Source organism: Somniosus microcephalus, chromosome 13, assembly GCF_052327205.1.
Source record: "Somniosus microcephalus isolate GS21.2 chromosome 13, FLI_Smic_1.0, whole genome shotgun sequence".
Taxonomy (NCBI): Eukaryota; Metazoa; Chordata; class Chondrichthyes; order Squaliformes; family Somniosidae; genus Somniosus; species Somniosus microcephalus.
The window spans coordinates 154968352-154988720 of NC_140999.1; the positions used below are offsets into that span (position 1 = coordinate 154968352).

The 20369-nt window shown below is 42.5% G+C and overlaps 1 protein-coding gene across 1 annotated transcript in view; it reads left to right on the forward strand.

The window, feature by feature from the left end:
• LOC147108684 (brefeldin A-inhibited guanine nucleotide-exchange protein 2-like) overlaps positions 1–20369 on the forward strand; it is a 103055-nt gene that overhangs the window by 71245 nt on the left and 11441 nt on the right. The window contains exons 24-36 of the mRNA XM_086005397.1: positions 2525–2565; positions 3406–3575; positions 3770–3921; positions 7022–7194; positions 7536–7696; positions 9644–9774; positions 9881–10010; positions 11266–11401; positions 11663–11801; positions 13105–13159; positions 13279–13402; positions 14624–14763; positions 19652–19820. Coding sequence (XP_085861523.1) covers positions 2525–2565; positions 3406–3575; positions 3770–3921; positions 7022–7194; positions 7536–7696; positions 9644–9774; positions 9881–10010; positions 11266–11401; positions 11663–11801; positions 13105–13159; positions 13279–13402; positions 14624–14763; positions 19652–19820 — 1721 coding nt within the window. The remainder of the gene's footprint in view (positions 1–2524; positions 2566–3405; positions 3576–3769; positions 3922–7021; positions 7195–7535; positions 7697–9643; positions 9775–9880; positions 10011–11265; positions 11402–11662; positions 11802–13104; positions 13160–13278; positions 13403–14623; positions 14764–19651; positions 19821–20369) is intronic.

Below are 20369 nucleotides of genomic sequence, written 5' to 3' on the forward strand. Positions count from 1 at the left end.
GCTTCCCTGTCGATCTGGGCATAGTTACGCTCAGCTGAGTTCAATGAGCGTGACGCAAAAGCTATCGGCCGCTCCGAGCCATCAGGGAATCTATGCGATAATACCGCTCCTACGCCGTAAGGGGATGCATCGCACGCCAGTCTGATTGGCAGTGATGGGTTGTAATGAGCCAACACTTCCTTGGACGTGATCAAGCCTTTGCATTTATGGAAGGCGCGTTTACAGTCTTCGCTCCATTTCCAAATTACTCCCGTTTGTAGCAGTGCGTTAAGAGGGTGCAGAACAGTTGACAAGTTTAGTAAAAATTTATGATAGTAATTTATCAATCCCAGGAACGACCTTAATTGTGAGACATTTTCAGGTGCTGGGGCTTTTATGACCACTTCAATTTTTTCAGGTGACTTATGCAACCCTTCTTCGTTAATTATATGGCCACAGTATGATATTTGTTTCTGGAAAAATTCGCACTTGGGGCAATTTGCTCGTAGGCCCCGTTCTCTCAGCCTAGTGAGCACCTACTCCAAATTGGCAAGGTGCTCGTTGTCGTTTTCTCCTGTTACAAGGATGTCGTCTAGGTAGCATTGAGTCCTAGGAATCCCTTGCAGGACTTGCTCCATAGCTCTTTGCCAGATAGCTGGAGCTGATGCTACTCCGTAAACCAGTCGATTGTACTAGTGCAGGCCTTTGTGTGTGTTTATCGTGAGATAATTTTTAGAGGCCTCCTCAACCTCCATCTGTAGATATGCCTGTGCCAAGTCAATTTTGGTGAAACATTTCCCTCTGGATAGTGAGGCGAAAATATCTTCTATCCTCGGAAGAGGATACTGTACCGTGTGAAGGACCGGGTTTACAGTCACCTTGAAGTCCCCACAGATGCAAATTTTTCTCTGTTCTTCAGCTTTATCATTATTCAACGTTTTCTTCATGACCGGGACGATGGGTGTTGCCCACTCGCTCCAATCTACCTTGGATAACACGCCTGCCTTTTCCAAATTCTCCAGCTCTGCATCGACTGCTGGACGAATTGCGTATGGCACCGGCCTTGCCTTAAAAAACTTGGGAATTGCCGCATCTTCCACTTTTATTGAGGCGGTGACGCCTTTCAAGGTTCCTAGTTCCTGTTGAAACACTTCTTTGGCGTTGGTCAAGATGTCTTTTATTCGTTCAGGTATGACGTCATCATCATTTTTTTTCTTACTGGTCACCGTCAGTGCCTGAATGGAGTGCCAGTCTAAACGTATCTTCCTGATCCATTCACGTCCCAACAGCGGTGGACCACCATCTTGCAGAACGTATAAATACAACTTCTGTATTTCCTTGCCGTTGCATACAACAGGCACCCTTATTTTCCCTCTGGGGTATACTTTCTGCCCCGTATATGTCTTCAAGATAATGGTTGTGTCTTTCAAAGGTATATGCGGAAATAGCCGCTCGTAATCCCGTCGACTTATGACGGTCAGAGCTGATCTTGTATCTAGCTCCATTTTAACTGGGGACCCCACTATCGTGAGGGTAACCCAAATGGTCTGGTAATCTTCTTTGGCAATTACATTATGTAATTTGAGACAGCTTAGTCTCTTGTTTCCAGAGTCGCTATCGCTCTTCTGGTCTTCGGAGCTACTGTCCGTCATCATTTGTACCTTTCTGTACTTTTCCTTATTGATTTTTTTTCTGTCAGTGGATTTTTTGTTTCCAGATCGGCATACACGTGCAATGTGTCCCACCTTTCCACATTGCCTGCATGCTTTGTCCTTGAACCAGCAGTCCTTCTGGTCATGGGTGGATCTGCCGCAGCGATAACATCTCTCTCAACCCCGTGTCATTTCATGGGTGCCGAAGTCCTGTGGCTTTTGCTTTATCTCTGCAGCTCCTCTTGCTGCTGCTTCGTATGATACAGCCATACCGAAAGCCTTGTCCAGTGTTAAATCTTTCTCAGAAAGTAGCCTTTTCTGTGTTCCTTCGCTTAGGAGACCGCAGACGAATTTGTCTCGTAGAGAATCTGCCACTCCTGCCCCGAATTGGCAGTGCTTTGACAGCTTTCTTAATTCGGTGAGGTAATCAGCGTTACTTTCATTCTTGTGCTGATTCCTCCTGAAGAATTTGAATCGTTCCGCTATCAGCAGCGGTGTTGGGTTTAAGTGCTCCTGTAGGGTATCAACAATCTCCTTGAGGTGCTGCCGAATTGCAGGTAAGTCCGTTTCCAATTCGTCGCCACTGTTGTATCCGTGTGTTAATGGAGACACGGAATGCAGGAGTTGGTTTAACAGGTGTTTACTGAACAAAGTCTGGAGGTGAACTAAAAGATACAAGACGCTATACAGGCTTATATACCCGAGTGGTCACTACCGGTATTACAGTACACAGGGGCTCTTAAAGGTACATACACTACACTTGTGTGTTCATTTTTAAAGATACAACTCCAGTGTGTCAGCGTGAAGTCCTGCTCCCGAGTTTGGACATCTCTGGTTTAACAACAAATCTTGCAAAGTGGTCAGTAATGTTCCCTGTGCTGTTTTCATTTCAGGATATTCACTGGATCAACAAGACTAGATGGAAATGCTATTGGTATGTTTCTGAATGCTATTCATATTGATATTTGTGTGTGTATTACTGAGTAATTTGTCACATGATTAACTCTGATAACCACAATTCAAACAATTAAATGTAAAATGAATCATGGAATTGGATGGGCAGTTGGTTAGACACTAATTCTCACGCTTTGGACATGGACATGAGTTCAAATCCAAAGCTAGACTGATTGCATAAATGTCTGCTGGTTCTAAGGGTCTGATTTTAAATGAGTTTGGGCAGTCTCTAGTCAGTTTCTAGTGGACAGTACAGGTAGAACGTCCCGAATCCGGCAACCTCGGGACCAAGGCCGAGCCGGTTTTCGGGTTTTTCCAGACTTCGGAACGTGTTTCTGAAGTCCGGAAACGCCCAAGCCCAGGTTGCGATATTTCCGGACTTCGGACATCAGAAACACGTGCCGAGTCCGGAAATGCCTGGGCCCAGGTTGCGCTTTTGGTAAGCCTCCCTCAGTGTCCGGATTCCAGAACATTTGACGGATTCCAGACCCCTGCCACCAATCGTCCCGGATTCCGGAACTCCAGATTTGGGACGCTCAACCTGTAATTGGCAATCTGAGAGGCCGCGGGAAAAAAATATCCTAGTAATGCAGTCACTCTCCTGCTGTTGGGACTGAATGTGAAAAAGTCAGTCGCAAACAATACATTGTGATTCAAAGTATGTGAAAGAGAAAGCGACAAAAGGAATTAGAGAGTGGGAAGGACACGAACAGTTACAGGAAGAAAATCAATTTGGTTTTGTCCGCAAGCAATAAAATAAGTTTCTTTTAAAAAGCATTATGAAAGATAGAATCTTAACATATTCTCTTCAATTCACCAGTTGATTTTGTACATTGGCTGTGTGCTGTGTCTATGGATGAACTGGGTTCACCTCACCATCCACGTATGTTCAGTCTTCAAAAGATTGTGGAAATTTCTTACTATAACATGGGCCGAATCAGGCTTCAGTGGTCAAGAATTTGGGAAGTGATTGGAGACCATTTCAATAAGGTACAGTTGTGTTGAATTTGCCATTTCTGGCTAAGTTTCTCGTTTGGCTAGGGTCCAAAGTTCATCTAAGCATTTGAATTAATATACGGACAATAAAAGCTTTGCAGGTTTTCTTTTGAAGAAGTCATGAAATGCATGAAGAAATTGTTGGACATGCCACTTGGTATTCTCAATGTATTTGTATTCTGGTACAGGTTGGATGCAATCCAAATGAGGATGTTGCCATCTTTGCTGTTGACTCTCTGAGACAATTGTCAATGAAATTTTTGGAGAAAGGAGAGTTAGCTAACTTTCGGTTCCAAAAGGATTTCTTGAGACCTTTTGAACACATTATGAAGAGGAACAGGTATGAAAGTATTACTTTGTCACTGAAGAAAAATAACCCAGTTAGAAGGAGGGGAGGGCATCTTAGGAACAACTCTGACCCTCTTGGAGCTTGACATTTTTTAGCTTGTGTGAATTTTTGGTCATTTCTCAGCAATACCATGTGGTGTAGCATTTTATCTATGTATTGTGAGCAAGATTAAGAAATCTGGTATAACTAATGCCGTCTTCAAATGGTTTTGACAGCTGTGCCTTCAGCTGCCAAGGCCCCGGACTTTAAAATTCCCTCCCTAAACCTCCTGACCTCTCCTCCTTTAAACTTTCAACCAAGTCTTTGGTCAACCTCCAAATATCTCCTTTGGTTTTATTCCATATTTTGATGACACCTCCATGTAGCACTTTGAGATGGTTTGTCTTCATAAGAAGCACTATATAAATGCACGTTATTGTTTTTGTTAATTTTGAAGTCCACTATAATTTTGACTGTATTGAAGATTTGTGCCTGGGTTATTGCTGATCCAACAGCACCTTGCACTTGTGTTGAAGCTGCCACAGAACAAACATGCCAAGGTGCTTTGTGAGATTGCAGAACATCAATTAGGAAGTTGAGAGGAGTTGATGCACGTGACCGAAGGCACAGTTGAAGCGATAGGTTCTGATGTTTTTGGAAGTGAGGAGAGGTGTGGCAACGTGGTCCTTAAGAGGAGACTTTCCAAGTGCACGAACATGATGACTAAACACTCCGCCACTGACAGTGGAGCAGAGTGGCGTGAACTGACAGTCCAGTTGGAAGAGTGGAAATTAAGGCCCGAGGACAGCAGCTCCAACAATGCAGCATTCCCTTAGCACTGCAGTGGTCAGTCGTAGTTATAGTTTGATGTGGGAGATGCAGCTGTGCTGAAACAAATAGGGCACGGCAGTTGAGCCTGAGCAGGCATCTAAGAAAGCGAATGGAGTTAGTCCATGAAAAATGAAGTTTCTGGTCGGCTCCAAATCAGATGGCTTCTCTTTTTGCTAATGTTAAAGTGGAAAAAGTTCCAGCTCCTCTCTCAGCCAGTCTGCTAGAATGGCACGAAGTGGAAGGTAATGGCAAAACGATTAAGTCAGATAGCGTCAGCATATGTACGGAAGTTGACCCCATTTTTATATATATTGTAGAAGGGCAGCATGTAAATGGGCCAAGGATGAGCATTCGAGCACAGTAGAGTTGACAGGGAGGAGAAACCACTGGAGGAGAAGTACTGACAACATTAGGACAAGTAGGAATGTAATGGAAATTAGAGTAATACCACAGAGGTGGACCATGGAGGAGAGGTAATGAGTAGGGATGGAGTGATTGGCTATACTGAAAAATGTGGACAGATCAAGAAAGATTAGAAGGAATAGCACACCAGTTCCAATCACATAGATCATAAGTCCGATATTTTAAACGAGCTTAAAATGTTGTTCTTTCCCAGAATGTAAGTTCTATTTGAGCAAGAAGTTTTTAAAGTCCCCCCCCATTTTATTGATTTTTGTCTCCTTTCCCCTGGTTGATTTGTTCCATAATTGACATCCCCAATACCAACAGTCAAGGATGGGGTGACGCAGCATAAAAAACAAGTCCATGTTTGAATAATCCTTGGTTCCAAGATATGGAGCTAAGCATTTGCAAAACCCAGAAAGGGAATATTTGAATAAAGCCGACCTGTTTGAGGCGAAGCTGTAAATTCCTTTAAGGTCATCACCATTAATTGCAATAGCCTTGGCTTATTATTTCCACCTTTTTGTCTAAAGTTTGTTTATACAATTCTGGTCATTTTAGATCTGTATTAAACATAGAAACATAGAAGATAGGAGCAGGAGTAGGCCATTCGGCCCCTCGAGCCTGCTCCGCCATTCAATGCGATCATGGCTGATCATCCAAATTCAGTACCCTGCCCCTGCTTTCTCCCCATATCCCGTGATCCCTTTAGCCTTAAGAAATATATCCAACTCCTTCTTGAATACATTTAATGAATTGGCCTCTACTGCCTTCTGTGGTAGAGAATTCCACAGGTTCACCACTCTCTGGGTGAAGAAAGTCCTCCTCATTTCTGTCCTAAATGGCTTACCCCTTATCCTTAGACTGTGACCCCTGGCTCTGGACTCCCTGACCATCGGGAGCATCCTTCCTGCATCTAGTCTGTCCAGTCCTGTCAGAATTTTATAAGTTTCAATGAGATCCCCTCTCATTCTTCTAAACTCCAGCGAGTACAAGCCCAATCGACCCAATCTCTCTCCATAGGTCATTCCTGCCATCCCAGGTATCAGCCTGGTGAATCTCCGCTGAACTCCTTCCATGGCAAGAACATCCTTCCTCAGATAAGGCGACCAAAACTGCACACAATACTCAAGATGTGGTCTCACCAAGGCCCTGTACAACTGCAGCAAGACATCCTTGTTCCTGTACTCAAACCCTCTCGCTACGAAGGCCAACATACCATTTGCCTTCTTAACCGCCTGCTGCACCTCCATGCTTACCTTCAGTGACTGGTGCACAAGGACACCCAGGTCTCGTTGCACTTCCCCTTCTCCCAATCTATTGCCATTCAGATAATCTGCCTTCCTGTTTTTGCTACCAAAGTGGATAACCTCATATTTATCCACGTTATATTGCATCTGCCATGCTTCTGCCCAATCACCCAACCTGTCCAAATCATCCTGGAGTTTCTCGGCATCCTCCTCACAGCACACACGCCCACCCAGCTTTGTGTCATCTGCAAATTTGGAGATATTACATCTAGTTTCCTTGTCTAGATCATTAATATATATTGTAAATAGTATTGTGTAGTTTATGTAGAATGTAAACTATATTTATGAGAAAAATAACATTTAGCTGATTTATATTTTAGATCACCTTTCCTGATTTGTAATATTTGCATTGTTTTGCAACTCATTTTCTGATCCTTGGAAATATTTTTTTAATTCTTTGCATATTTCAGTAAGAGTAACTGAAATGGATAGAATATTGCAGGTGTATTGGTGTACAGCGCAATTGTTATTTTCAGCACAATTACCAGAAACATTTCAGAGAAAGCTCAGCAACTGAACTTAAATTTGTAACACAAAGGCAAATGTGTTTGCTTACCATGTACTCACAGGTCACCAACAATAAAGGACATGGTCATTCGGTGCATTGCACAGATGGTAAATTCACAGGCTTCAAATATCCGTTCAGGATGGAAGAACATTTTCTCCGTGTTCCACCAAGCTGCTTCAGACCACGATGAGCCGATTGTGGAGTTGGCTTTCCAGACTACTGGGCATATTACCTGTAAATGTTCTCTCTATTCAATGCTATACTACAAGTTTCAGTAGAACTCATATTTTCTAGTAAATGCCTTTTATTTTAATTAAGCTTCCTCGCAGATAAATATACATTTCTTATATATAAGTTGTGCATAATACATTAAAAGATCAATATATGCATATAGTGCAGTTTAATTGAACATATGGAAGTATTTTTATAATGGGCAAAAAACATTTGTATTGAAAATTGTCAACTGGTTCTGGTACTGTATGCTTTAAAGTCTCTAGACAGCTGTAATGTTTGTAAGTGAAACACAGAGAACCGGTGATCAATTATTATTCTACTGATGGATGTTTATCTCTTAGTGGATATTTTTAAGAAGCACTTCCCAGCAGCAATCGACTCGTTCCAGGATGCTGTGAAATGTTTATCTGAGTTTGCTTGTAATGCTGCATTTCCTGACACCAGTATGGAGGCTATCCGACTTATTCGACATTGCGCAACATATGTGTCTGAGAGACCGCAAGTGAGTTAATATCAATAAAAGAAAAACGTGATAATGACCAAATAATCTGTTTTCGTGGTGATGGTTGAGGGATAATTGTTGGCCATACACCAGGGAGAACTTCCTTGCTCTTTGTCAAAATAGTGCTGTGAGATCTTTTACATCCTGTCTGACTGGTTTAACGTCTCATCCAAAAGACTGCACCTCTGACAGTGCAGCACTCCCTTGAGTATGGCACTGGAGCGTCGGCTTGGATTTTGTGCTCAAGTCTCTGGAGTGGGACTTGATTCAGAAGCGAGAGTGTTGCCACTGAGCCGTGGCTAACGCTATGCTGTTGCTATTTTCTGCTAATCCATCCCTAAGTCAATTGCTAAACTGCTGTTGTCAATACGTTATTTAACATTGAGGTAATGTTATGAAATTGTAGCTGCTACCTTGATTTTGTCCAGTATTATATTGACAATGCCACATGCAGGCGTGTGATGTCATTTAAATAGCAAGCAACAAAACAGTAAATATTGTGTGACCGTCGGATTCAGTAGTTGTTTATATATGGTATCACACTGGAACTGAGTGATGGTCTGTTTGTATATTGAGTAATTCTAATGTAAGGCTTTCTGGAACTATCATTATCAACTGAATGAAGAAGCTCAGCCAACAACAACTTGTATTTATACAGCTCCTTTAACGTAGTAAAACGTCCTAAGGCGCTTCACAGGAGCGTTATCAAACAAAGTTAAACAGAGCCACAAGATATTGGGACAGGTGACCAAAAGCTTGGTCAAAGAGGTAGTTTTTAAGGAGCGTCTTAAAGGATAATAGAGAGGCAGAGAGGTTTAGGGAGGGAACCAAGTAGTGGACGGCAACTCCCAGAATGAACCACTATTGCGCTGTAAGCAGTCTATGGACAAAACTCTTGCTCTCTATGAACAATCTGTGCATTAAAATTCCCAGAATGTAGTTTAAAGCTATCTTCCTTCTGATCACTGGGGGAGGGGAGTGTAGCAGCATAACTCCATAGGATCTTGGCTGTAAGATTAATAGCAAAACTGGCTAATCACAGAACCTGCCAGGGCTTGTTGTTTGTAAGTACTCCGCTTCCCTCCCCCACCATCTGCCTAGTGATGGAAAGGGCTATTAGCACCAGAAGTGACAAACATTTTGGCCTAGAAATTGGGTTTTGGCTTAGCCAGGGCTTTAGCGCCGGAAGTTAGTGCCGGCGCTAAGTCCCCTGCGCGCGCCAAAAATTCAGTGGCGCCGCGCCCAAACGGCTGCCGGCGCGACTGAAGGGTCTTAGCGCCTGGAAAAGGGCGCTAACTGCCGTTTCGCGCCGCAATTCCGGCGCTGCGGCACCCGGTGCGGCAGGCTGGGGAAGTGCAGGCCTCCTCCTTCCGTTAAGGAGGAGCTGCCTGCACCCGGCCGCGGCCCGCGCAAATCTGCTTAAAAATGAGCCCGGCACCTCGGACAAGTGCCGGGCTTGCATCTGTTCCGGGGGGAGTGGGGGGGGCAGAGAAGTCCGGGGAGGGAGCTGCGGGCAGGCGGCCGGCGGGAAAGCGGCCGGCCGCCGCGGGGCCTTTAATGCGCCGGCGCTAACTGCAGTAAGGCACCTCTGACAAAACGCTGGTTGCGGCTGCCACGGGCGAGGCGGCCGCAACTCAATTTTGGAGTTCGGGCGGGTTACCACGGCAACCGGGACGCTGCGCACACCGATGACGTCATCGGTGCCGGCGCAGCGCTACCGGAGCAACGCCGATTTAGGGCCCCAGGGAATTTCACTACTGGCCATAACTCCGGCGCAAGGCCCTCTAGCGCCTCAAATGAGGCGCTAAGGCTACTGAATTTTCAGCCGATTGTGTACATTGTGTGTGATTTAAGTAAAATTTAGTTTTCTGTAAATTGTAATGAGTTAAATTTGATTTTGTAGGTTTTGTATTAACTATGTTCAAATTTTTTAATGCATTTTATTAGGCATTGAAGGAATACACCAGTGATGACATGAATGTAGCTCCTGGAGATAGAGTATGGGTACGAGGATGGTTTCCAATTTTGTTTGAGCTTTCCTGCATTATTAATCGTTGCAAATTAGATGTCCGTACAAGGTAAGATACAGTTAAATTGTTTTACCTTCATTTAAGAAACTGTAGACCAGATATTTTACGGTGATGATTTGTAGTCAACATGTTTTTTATGAAATCTGTCTTGCAGAGGGCTTACTGTGATGTTTGAAATCGTAAAAAACTATGGCCAAACTTTTGAGCAACACTGGTGGCAAGATCTGTTTAGGATTATCTTTCGGATATTTGATAATATGAAGCTCCCTGAACAGCAAACTGAAGTAAGGCAAAAGTGGACTTTGTACAACTTTTAATACTGTTCCTTTGTGTCACAAGACCTAAAATAGCCAACAATAGTGATTTTTTTTTTGGCAGTCTGTCAGTAAATATACACTTGCACTATATTATTTCCAGATACTTTAAATAATGAAAGGGCGCGATGAAGAGGAAAAAATTATGCAGTGATTTGTTATGATCTGGAATGCACTACCTGAGGGTGGTGGATGCAGATTTAAAAATAACTGAAAAGGAATTGGACAAATGCTTGAAGAGGAAAAATATGCAGGGCTATGAGGAAAGGGCAGGGCAGTGGGACTAATTGGATAGTTCTTTGAAAGAGCGGCATAGGCACGATGGGACGACTGGCCTTTTTTTAATGTGCTTCTGTGCTACATCATGATTCTGTGATAATCTAATACTGACGTTTCAGTCTGTTTGCAGGCTATATTTCCAAACTCTTTGAGGTGTATTTTCTGCTCTTTTGAGATTAAGGGTCGGGCTTAAAAATTGCTGTGGCTTTTACCATGTACAGGAAACTTTCTGGTATCCGGCACTGATTGGACCGAGCTGGTGCCGTACCATCAAAACTGCCGTAGAAACCAGCGCTAATGTTAAAACATACGGAGCTTTTGAGCTCCGTGTGAATCAACAAACCCTGTTGCTTAGCAACGGCTTCAAAACAGTCGGCCGCAGCTTAAAAGCGTCTCTGTAGCTAAGCAACAGCTTCAGCTAGACCTTGCAGAGCCTGACTGGAAAAAAAAAAGCAACGAGAAGTAAAAAAAACTTATAGGAAACGGCTCCTGAATTTTGCCGGTAGATAGAGCTTTCCGGACATTTAACCTCCGGTTAAACGAAAGTTTCCTGTACATCAGACCTGTAGAAATTTCTTACAAAATAATAGATTTTTCCTGTGTATTTTTGCCCCAGAATGCATTATGATTCACTGGACAACTGCAGTATTCATCAGTACCACTGACATTTTTGATTTATCTACTGTAATTAATTCATTAATTTAATTAATAAAGATTAAGATAGCTTCCACATTGACTGAGTGGGTAAAGACACCATGTGGTGCAGCACTGAGCCACACAACCCAGAAGTCCCAGCTTCAGTTCCTGATCTGATTTGATGTGATGAACCTGACAAAATACTTGAGTCTGTTTTTTTTCCCCGTAGTGCAGTATTAAAATTTACTGTTGCATTTTACAATAACATGCCAATTGTACAATTAATTGCTTTATCTGATTGTCTTCACAGAAGGCTGAATGGATGACAACTACATGTAACCATGCACTTTATGCCATTTGTGATGTTTTCACACAATTCTATGAAGTTTTAAATCACATACTATTGGATGACATATTTGCTCAGTTACATTGGTGTGTACAACAAGGTAACCTTATTTTCTTAATTCAGAAGTATTTTAACCAGAAGAATTCTAAAATGTATTTACGATATAATTTAAATGAAATTCTAACTCTAGGTGTCCAATGGTAATACATTCCTACATTTATGCTGGTTATGGGTGAATGTGTTTGGTAAATTGATGCCTTGAAGCTTGCCTTGATTTGAATTGGCGATGAAATGCATTTAATTGCTCCTTGCCATTTTCATGTCATAATTTTTCTCCTTGGCCCTTTTATCCTTGTTACAGATAATGAACAACTGGCCCGATCAGGAACAAATTGTTTAGAAAATGTGGTTATACTAAATGGTCAAAAATTCAGTCCTTTAGTCTGGGATAAAACATGCGGCTGCATGCTGGACATCTTCAAGACCACTATTCCCCATGCGTAAGTTCAAGTTACCAAATATCTTCATGATTAAATCTTTTGTGATTTTTCTCAGCATTGGAAATTCAGATGATAGATTAGAACTGCTGTAGCAATAGTATAAACACTTAATGCTGTTCTTGTAAATATTTATTAAATTATGGCATAATGGTGAAGGGATATTTACTAGTCCTAGCCCCTTTTAGGGCTACTCCGGATCAGGCGTATTTCTCAGACGTTCGCTTTCAACTAAAGTTTGAGGTAGCCGAATCCTAAAGACGCTTAATTGGGTCTAAAGGTCCAGACTATTTCTCCCTAAAGGAAAGGAACAACCCGAGAATGTTACCGTCCTCCAGATAGCGCTTTTAATAAGTTTAGCTAGACTGTAACGCCCTGATATTATGAGGATCCGGAAAACTCCCCCAGAAATGTAACACTTCACCAAAGAGTGCACAGAGAGTGAGTTAACGAGTTATTGATGCAGAAGACTTATGTGAGACAATTCTAAAAATATAGAAATTTATTAAAAGAACCGACATGCAATTTACAGTTGGTGAGTCAGTCAATTTCAACATTAACAGTTATAAAAAGAGAGAAAATACTATTATTAACAGAGAGTCTTACTTTTAAATCTTAACTTCGCTACATATTACAGTTCTTAAATTTTCTATACAGGATATCCATCAATATCAAATACCTTTGATCCCCGAGGTATAAAGAGTTGGAGACCACAGAGCCGCCTCTGTGGTCGAGAATCGCTTTGCCCGATTAAAGCGAGTCTGCTATCTCATTTGAAACTTCAATATTTATACTCTTTTCAGTTGTATTTCCTTTAAGATTTTCTTCTGATGCAAGCCAATTATCCCTATTCATCTTTCTGCCGACATCTGCAATTCTTACTGCTACATCAGCTTGTAATATTTCCAGAATCTTGTCTCATCTCCAGGTGTTCTGGGTTGACCATATAAAAATGGTGTGAAGGGCAGGTGTTCCTTATTTTGTCATCTTTACGAGGGCAGATGTTCCTTATCTTATGTGCCATCCTTATCCAGGGTGAACCATTGTTTTTGTTCTCAAAGGTCAGCCTGTCGGAACCATGCACCTTCTGTTTCAGTAAGGTTATTTATTCAGGGTCAACAACTGTCTTATCTCAATAGCCAGACTTCTTTCATAGCTATTTCATAGTTAGGTTTCTAAATTTCCAAACCCAGTTTGTCATGTTTTAAAGAATTTATAAAGTAGAGTTCCTTATATAGTATATTCCTTCACAATGGCACCTTTTATAGCTTGACCGTAAATATTTGTTATCTTGTGTTGTTTACAGTCTTTTAGCATGGCGGCCTGCAGGCACGGAAGAGGAGTCTTCAGAGAAGGGTTCAGTGAGTGCAATTTGAAACAGTTACAAATTAAAAGGCTTCTATGCTTTAAATGCATCTTTTTTTAAATATTGTGGTTGTTTATCTGTTGTAACTTGCTGATATACCTCATGTTTTCATAGGACTTGGAAGCTGACCGCCAGTCAGTCTGTAGCACAGAGCGAAACCCTTCAGAAAAAGGTCAGAGCCAGTACAGCCAGGTATCTAACACCAGTGACGAAACTTGGAAAAATAGACCAAATGCAAGTAAGTCTTGTTCTTTCACTCCACAGTGTCTATTTACTGTAAATATCCAGGCAGGTGTTTTTTCTGAACAGTATGTTTGTTCGAAAATGTCTATTCCTTCTCGCCATGAATGAATAAGCTTCAAATCACAAAAGTTTCCCCAGCAAGCATCATTTAAAAGAATAAATTCCAGTTAAATAATTTCAAGGCACCTTTTTAAAATGTAACGCGTACTACAATCTGAATCTTGCAACAAGTTACAAGTAACCTCAGTGTCCATTCTGCTAGAGACGAGGAAAAATAAGTTAACTAATGTCCTGCTTCTGATAATTATCCAGTGACTCATGCTGGAAAGCCTACGTGGATGGTATTGTGTATTCTTTACCTGGCACGATATCTAATTTTGGGGTCTAGAATCTCATTAGCAGACACCTTGATGTCAAATCTCTCGCTCTCTCGCTATATATATATATATATATATATATATATATAATATATACCAAAAAATGTTTTTTTTCCTACATTGCTAAACATCAGTACACTGCTGTCCACCATGAATTTCACATCACCCAACCTTTGGTAATGTTCTATATTTCATCCAGCAACAGCAAAGAATTTTTGCTCATCAACCTGACTATGGACTAGCTGAACTGACTACTTAGATGAATATCCTTAGCATCCTATTAAGCCATCTAAGTTTGTTCAGGTTGCAGGTCCATCAATACTTCATGCACTCATACAAATCCCGGTAAGAACTGACCTGTCCTCGCTATCTTATCTCAAATAAGATGTCAGAGGGGTTGGTAGTTAAGTTGTTTTATCAGATTGATCAGACAGCTTCACGATCAACTTACTGGTGACATGCTGTAGCTGTAGGAAAAAGCAAGAGCGACATACATCCCTGGAACAAAACTAGAAATAAAGCTCCCCTGACAGTAAGCAGAGATGAGAAAATGTATTACAAATGCAGAGATGTTTCAAGTCAGCCCTCAACCCCGAGTGTATTGCATTGCATACTTCCAAACTCCCTGTTACATAATCATTGTACAGTAATAACATCCTTGCCACTTTGTGCTTCAGCAACAAACCACAGGGAATGGCTACAATGAGAAATGAATGGCAAATATACGTTTTAAATACTAATGCCCCAATTGTTGAATGCCTATATTAGTGATTGAATGCCTGGTGCTACATCCTTCCATTGATTTAACCATTTTGTTCATTTTTTTTTTTTCCCCCAAGAAATATCTGATCAGAAACTCTTTGCTGCCCTCCTCATCAAATGTGTTGTGCAGCTAGAATTAATCCAAACAATAGACAACATTGTGTTCTTTCCAGCAACAAGCAGAAAGGAGGATGCTGAAACTATGGCAGCTGTACAGGTAACATGAAAACCATTTGCTTGACAAAACTTCCCTGTAATATGAAATGTCAACACCACTGTTGCTAATAATTGTTTTAAGAAAACTCTAATCAAATTCTAGCTGCTTGCTCTAGTACAAGTGTTTTGGTGCTAACTTGAAATTGACTGTTAATTTTGAATGTAATTTAGAAAAGTAAATAGCCTAGTACAGGAAACTTTCGTTTCACCGGAGGTTAAATGTCCAGAAAGCTCTATCCACCGGCAAAATTCGGGAGTCAGTTCAGAGAAGTTTTTTTTCTTTTCGTTGCTTTTTTTCTCCAGTCGTGGCTCTGCAAGGTCTTGCTGAAGCTGTTGCTTAGCTACAGAGACGCTTGCAAGCTGCAGCCGACTGTTTTGAAGCTGTTGCTAAGCAACAGGGTTTGTTGCTTCACACGGAGCTCAGAAGCTCCGTATGTTTTAACATTAGTGCTGGTTTCTACGGCAGTTTTGATGGGACGGCACCAGCTCTGTCCCATCAGTGCCGGATACCAGAAAGTTTCCTGTAACAAGGTAGCTAAATAGAGCTGTGGTGAACTGTTCACTGAACTGAGCTTCTCCATTGCCCACTAGCCATATAATGAGTGTCACTGCTCAAATGCAAACCGAATCAAGTATTATTTGTCCGGGGTGGCGTGCTCACATTGCAAGATTGAAGCACAGACCATTATCTTGGCCACCATTGACTGCAGTAATATTATCTGAGGAAGGGTGTTCTTGCCATGGAGAGAGTGCAGCGAAGATTCACCAGACTGATACCTGGGATGGCAGGAATGACGTATGAGGAGAGATTGGGTCAATTAGGCTTATATTCGCTAGAGTTTAGAAGAATGAGAGGGGATCTCATTGAAACTTATAAAATTCTAACAGGACTGGACAGACTAGATGCTGGAAGGATGTTCCCGATGGCAGGGGAGTCCCGAACCAGGGGTCACAGTCTAAGGATAAGGGGGTAAGCCATTTAGGACTGAGATGAGGAGGAATTTCTTCACCCAGAGAGTGGTGAACTGTGGAATTCTCTACCACACAAGGCAGTTGAGGCCAATTCATTAAATATATTCAAGAAGGAGTTAGATATACAGGTAGACTATCCTTTATCCGAACTTCCGAAAACCTCTAAAAACCGAAAGTTTTTTCGTTCAGCGTAAGTCGTGCGCACGACATGACCAGAGTGGCGCACGACTTACGCTGAGCAGGGCAGAGGGTCACAGCGTTCCCTCCTGGGTAGGAGATTGCAGGCCGAGCCGGGCAGTGTGAAGGAGGTACCGGGAGAGTGAACCCGACAATACAGCGGCCCGTCCGATAGCTGCAGCGGCCCGTCCGATATTCTTTTCTCCCCACCCCCCCCCCCCCCCACCCCCGACCCGTCCGATATTCTTTTCTCCCCCCCCCCTGACCTGACCCGACCCGACCTGAACCGCGGCCCATCCGATATTCTTTTCTCCACCCCCGCCGACGCCGACCCCGACCCCCGACAAATTTCCCAATACCTTCTGAAATCCGAAAACCGAAACTCAGCTAGTCCCAAGGTTTTCGGATAAAGGATAGTCTACCTGTATTAAGGCTAAGGGGATCAAGGGATAGGGGGAGAAAGCAGGGACAGGATACTGAATTTGGATGATCAGCCATGATCTCATTAAATGGCAGAACAGGCTTGAGGGGCCGAATGGCCTACTCCTGCTCCTATCTTCTATGTATATTTATCAGCAGTTCCAAAAATTCTACAAGAAGTTGTCCTTATCCGGGTCAAGTTATCTATGGTTTTCTGATACCTTCCATCTCTATTAGAAAACCAAAGGTCCTCTTTGAAAGCTTCCTTTGCTCAATTAGAACATGCCAATATAGGAAGTATATCAAAAGGAAGTTCCCAGAATTAGATAAATGCCCTTGTAATTCAATTTGCTCATTCCAACTTGAATGCCAGAAATGAGGAGTCTGCCTGTAAACTGGACAATTCAGATGGATGTCTAAGATCCCATGGCATTGTTCCTGGAATTCATGAACTGCAAACCTATCTCAGTGATCAATAGAGGTCTGTATATCATTTGCATTTCATAGAAATATTTGAAACCACGGAAAATCCAGTGCTAAAGGGAGAGAGCAGGATTGAGGGATTAGGTTTAGATTGCTCTAACAAAGATAAAATGGGCCAAATGGGCAGCACGGTGGCCTCACGGCGCCAGGGACCCGGGTTCAAATCCGGCCTCGGGTGACTGTCTGTGTGGAGTTTGCACATTCTCCCCGTGTTTGCGTGGGTTTTCTCCGGGTGCTCCGGTTTCCTCCCACAGTCCAAAGATGTGCGGGTTAGGTTGATTGGCCATGATAAAAAATTGGCCCTTCGTGTTAGGGGGGATTAAATACGTGGGGTTACGGGGTTATGGGGATAAGGCTTGGGTGGGATGGCTGTCTGTGTAGGGACCGGGTGCTAGGGTTTGGATGATCAGCCATGATCTCGTTGAATGGTGGAGCAGGCTCGAAGGGCCGAATGACCTACTCCTGTTCCTATCTTCTATGTTTCTAAATGGCGACTTTATGTGCTGCAAAATGTTATGGTTCTAATGGTGCAATGAAAAACTTGTTTCTTTTAATTATTCAAAGACGGCTTTCTCGTGTCTCTCGAGTTTAATCAGCAACCATCACCTTTTACCTTGAACTTCACCCGTAGCTGCTGGTGTGGCATCAGCAGGGGAGCAATTGCTTTTTCCATGTTGGTGGCCCCCAATCTTGAGGACTTAATTTGTCTTGCTTGATATGTGGGACTCTCTTAAAACTGCAAAACTACGAATAGAATGCTCTATTTTCATTTCTGGTGTTTGACATTGAGTTCACCTGTTCTGTTGGACTGGCGGTTTGAAAAGGCTTGATTTTAGTGTTGCTCCATCATTGGTAGATTCAGAATTTACCCACTGAAGGAAGCAGTGTTACAAACTCCCCCCTGCCCCCCCCCCTCAACTAGAGCTCCTTCCAGAAGCTTGCTTTCCTCTTCCATGTTAAACTCTTCACCCCAAGCCCTCGAACAACTCTGCATAAAGCCCAAGTCCATTGAATGCAGCTCTTCAAGGAGGTGTTTGTAGCATCTCTCTTGCATTTGTGGAGAGAATAGAAAACTTATCCTCTGATGGCCAGTTCCTTTCTCGCCTCTAGCATGTATGCATCGCAATGTTTCTTGCCTTTGTATTTTTATTGATACTGCTATGGCTAGTGATTCCTGAACTTTCCTGTCTTCCTTCTAAACTCCGAAGTGCTGGTCTTCCATCTTCCATCTTGCATTCCTACTTACCCAATGTGGAACTCCGAACCTCCCTCAGTCTTTGGTTCCTAGAATCTTAAGGCTTTTAACACCCAAGTTTGGGATCACCTAATCGCAATATGTTGATTTACTTTGTCTTTGTCTTTTTTCAAGCTTGGTAATGTCCTGTCTTGACCCTTCAGCTCGCATTCTTAATTTTTAAAAATCCAAAATTTGTCTGAATCTTTATTTAAAAAAAAAAAAAAAAAAAATTATTCTAGGGATATGAGTGTCGCTAGCAAAGGCGGTGTTTATTGGCCATCCCTAGTTGTGCTTGAGAAGGTGGTGGTGGGCCACCTTCATGAACCGCTGCATTCAGTGTGGTGAAGGGACTTCAACAGTAATGTTAGTTATAGAGTTCCAGAATTGTGATTTTGGGAGGTGCTGTTGAAGAAACCTTGGCAAGTTGCTGCAGTGCATCTTGCAGATGCTGCACAATGCAGCCATGGTGCGCTGATGGTAGAAGGAGTGGATGTTTAAGGTGGTGGCTGCTCATCAAGCAACTGCTGGATGGTGTTGAGCTTCTTGAGTGTTGTTGCAGTCATCTAAGCAAGTGGAGAGTATTCTATCATACTCATGACATGTGCCTTGTAGGTGGTGGAGAGGCTTTGCAGAGTCGGAAGGTGAGCCACTTGTTGCAGAATACCCAGCTTATGACCCGCTCTGGTAGCGATGGTATTTATGTGGCTGGTCCAGTTGAATTTCTGGTTAATGGTGACCCCCACCCAGGATGTTGATCGTGGGGGATTCGGTTATAATAATGCCATTTCACGCCAAGGAGAGGTGGTGAGACTTTCTGTTGTGGGAGATGGTCATTGCCTGGTACTTGTGTGGCGCGAATGTTACTTGCCACTTATTCAGTCCAAACCTGGATGTTTTCTGGGTCTTGCTGCATGCGGACATGGACTGTTTCATTATCTGAGGAATTGCGAATGAAACTGAACACTGCAATCATCAGCGATCAGCCCCATTTCTGACCTTATAATGGAGGGAAAGTCATTGACGCAGCAGCTGAAGCTAGTTGGGCCCAGGACAGTGCCCTGAGGAACTCCTGCCATGATGTCTGCGACTGAAATGATTGACTTCCAACAGCCACAACAATCATCCTTTGTGCTAGGTATGACTCCAACCACTGAACAGTTTTCCCCAATTCCCATTGACTTCAGTTTTACTAGGGCTCCTTGGTGCCACACTCTGTCAAATGCTGCCTTGATGTCAAGGGCAGTCATTCTCGCCTCGCCTCTGGAATTCAGCTCCTTTGTCCATATTTGGACCAAGGCTGTACTGCGGTCTGGAGCCGAGCGATCTTGATGGAACCCAAACTGAGCAGCAGTGGACAGGAGACAACAAGCAGGGACGAGGTGTTTCCCCACTTGAAAAAGGGAATTTGACATGTAAATCAGCCTGCCGCATTACTCGTGAATATTTCATGGCATTGGTAGAGGTCTATGAACAGGTCATCTGCTTACTGTTTCTTTTGGTCAGACTAGGAAGATATAAACAAGGCAAATGTTATTTTTACATTTGGGATTGGATGAACTACAAAAGTGTCACAACTAAAATAAATTGTTTTTATGTGCAGAGGGATTCAATCGATGCTGAGGTTCATATAGATACTGAAGACCAAGGAATGTATCGATACATGACTTCACAACAGCTTTTCAAACTCCTGGATTGTCTGTTGGAGTCGCACTCATTTGCAAAGGCTTTTAACTCAAATAATGAACAGAGGACAACACTATGGAGAGCAGGTAAATACTGTGCACACTGTTAATTAAGATTGAAACTTCACACCTTAAGTTTGAATAAGCAGCATTAATCTATATTTCCCAGGCTGTACTTATTTTACATTTTAACAGTAACACTTCTCACCCATGTGATATTCTGTGAATATAAAGGATGTAATTCAGTAAGAACTTCAGTAAGTGTATGAGAAAGCAATTAAAATATTCACATACACCCCCAAACCCTAACTAGGTACGATCTGATGTAGTCAATGAAAGGGTTTAACTCCATTAATTCTGATTTTAGTTTCAATCACTTTGAATTAAACTCATTAGTATTCCACAGTTGGAAGAGAAATGCATGTCATTTGGAACTCCATGAGTAACGAACAGTTCTGTGACCTAATGAGACATATGGTGATTGTTAATGTGGAGAAATTTGAATTGGCTGATTTGGGGTTCTTTGTCACAGCCAACATGTAATTGTTTGGAGCAGGCATTACTTTTAGTTGTAGACCGAAATGCCCAAGTTGACTTGCACATTGAATTTCTCACCTTTACTGCAGGGAGGTATTT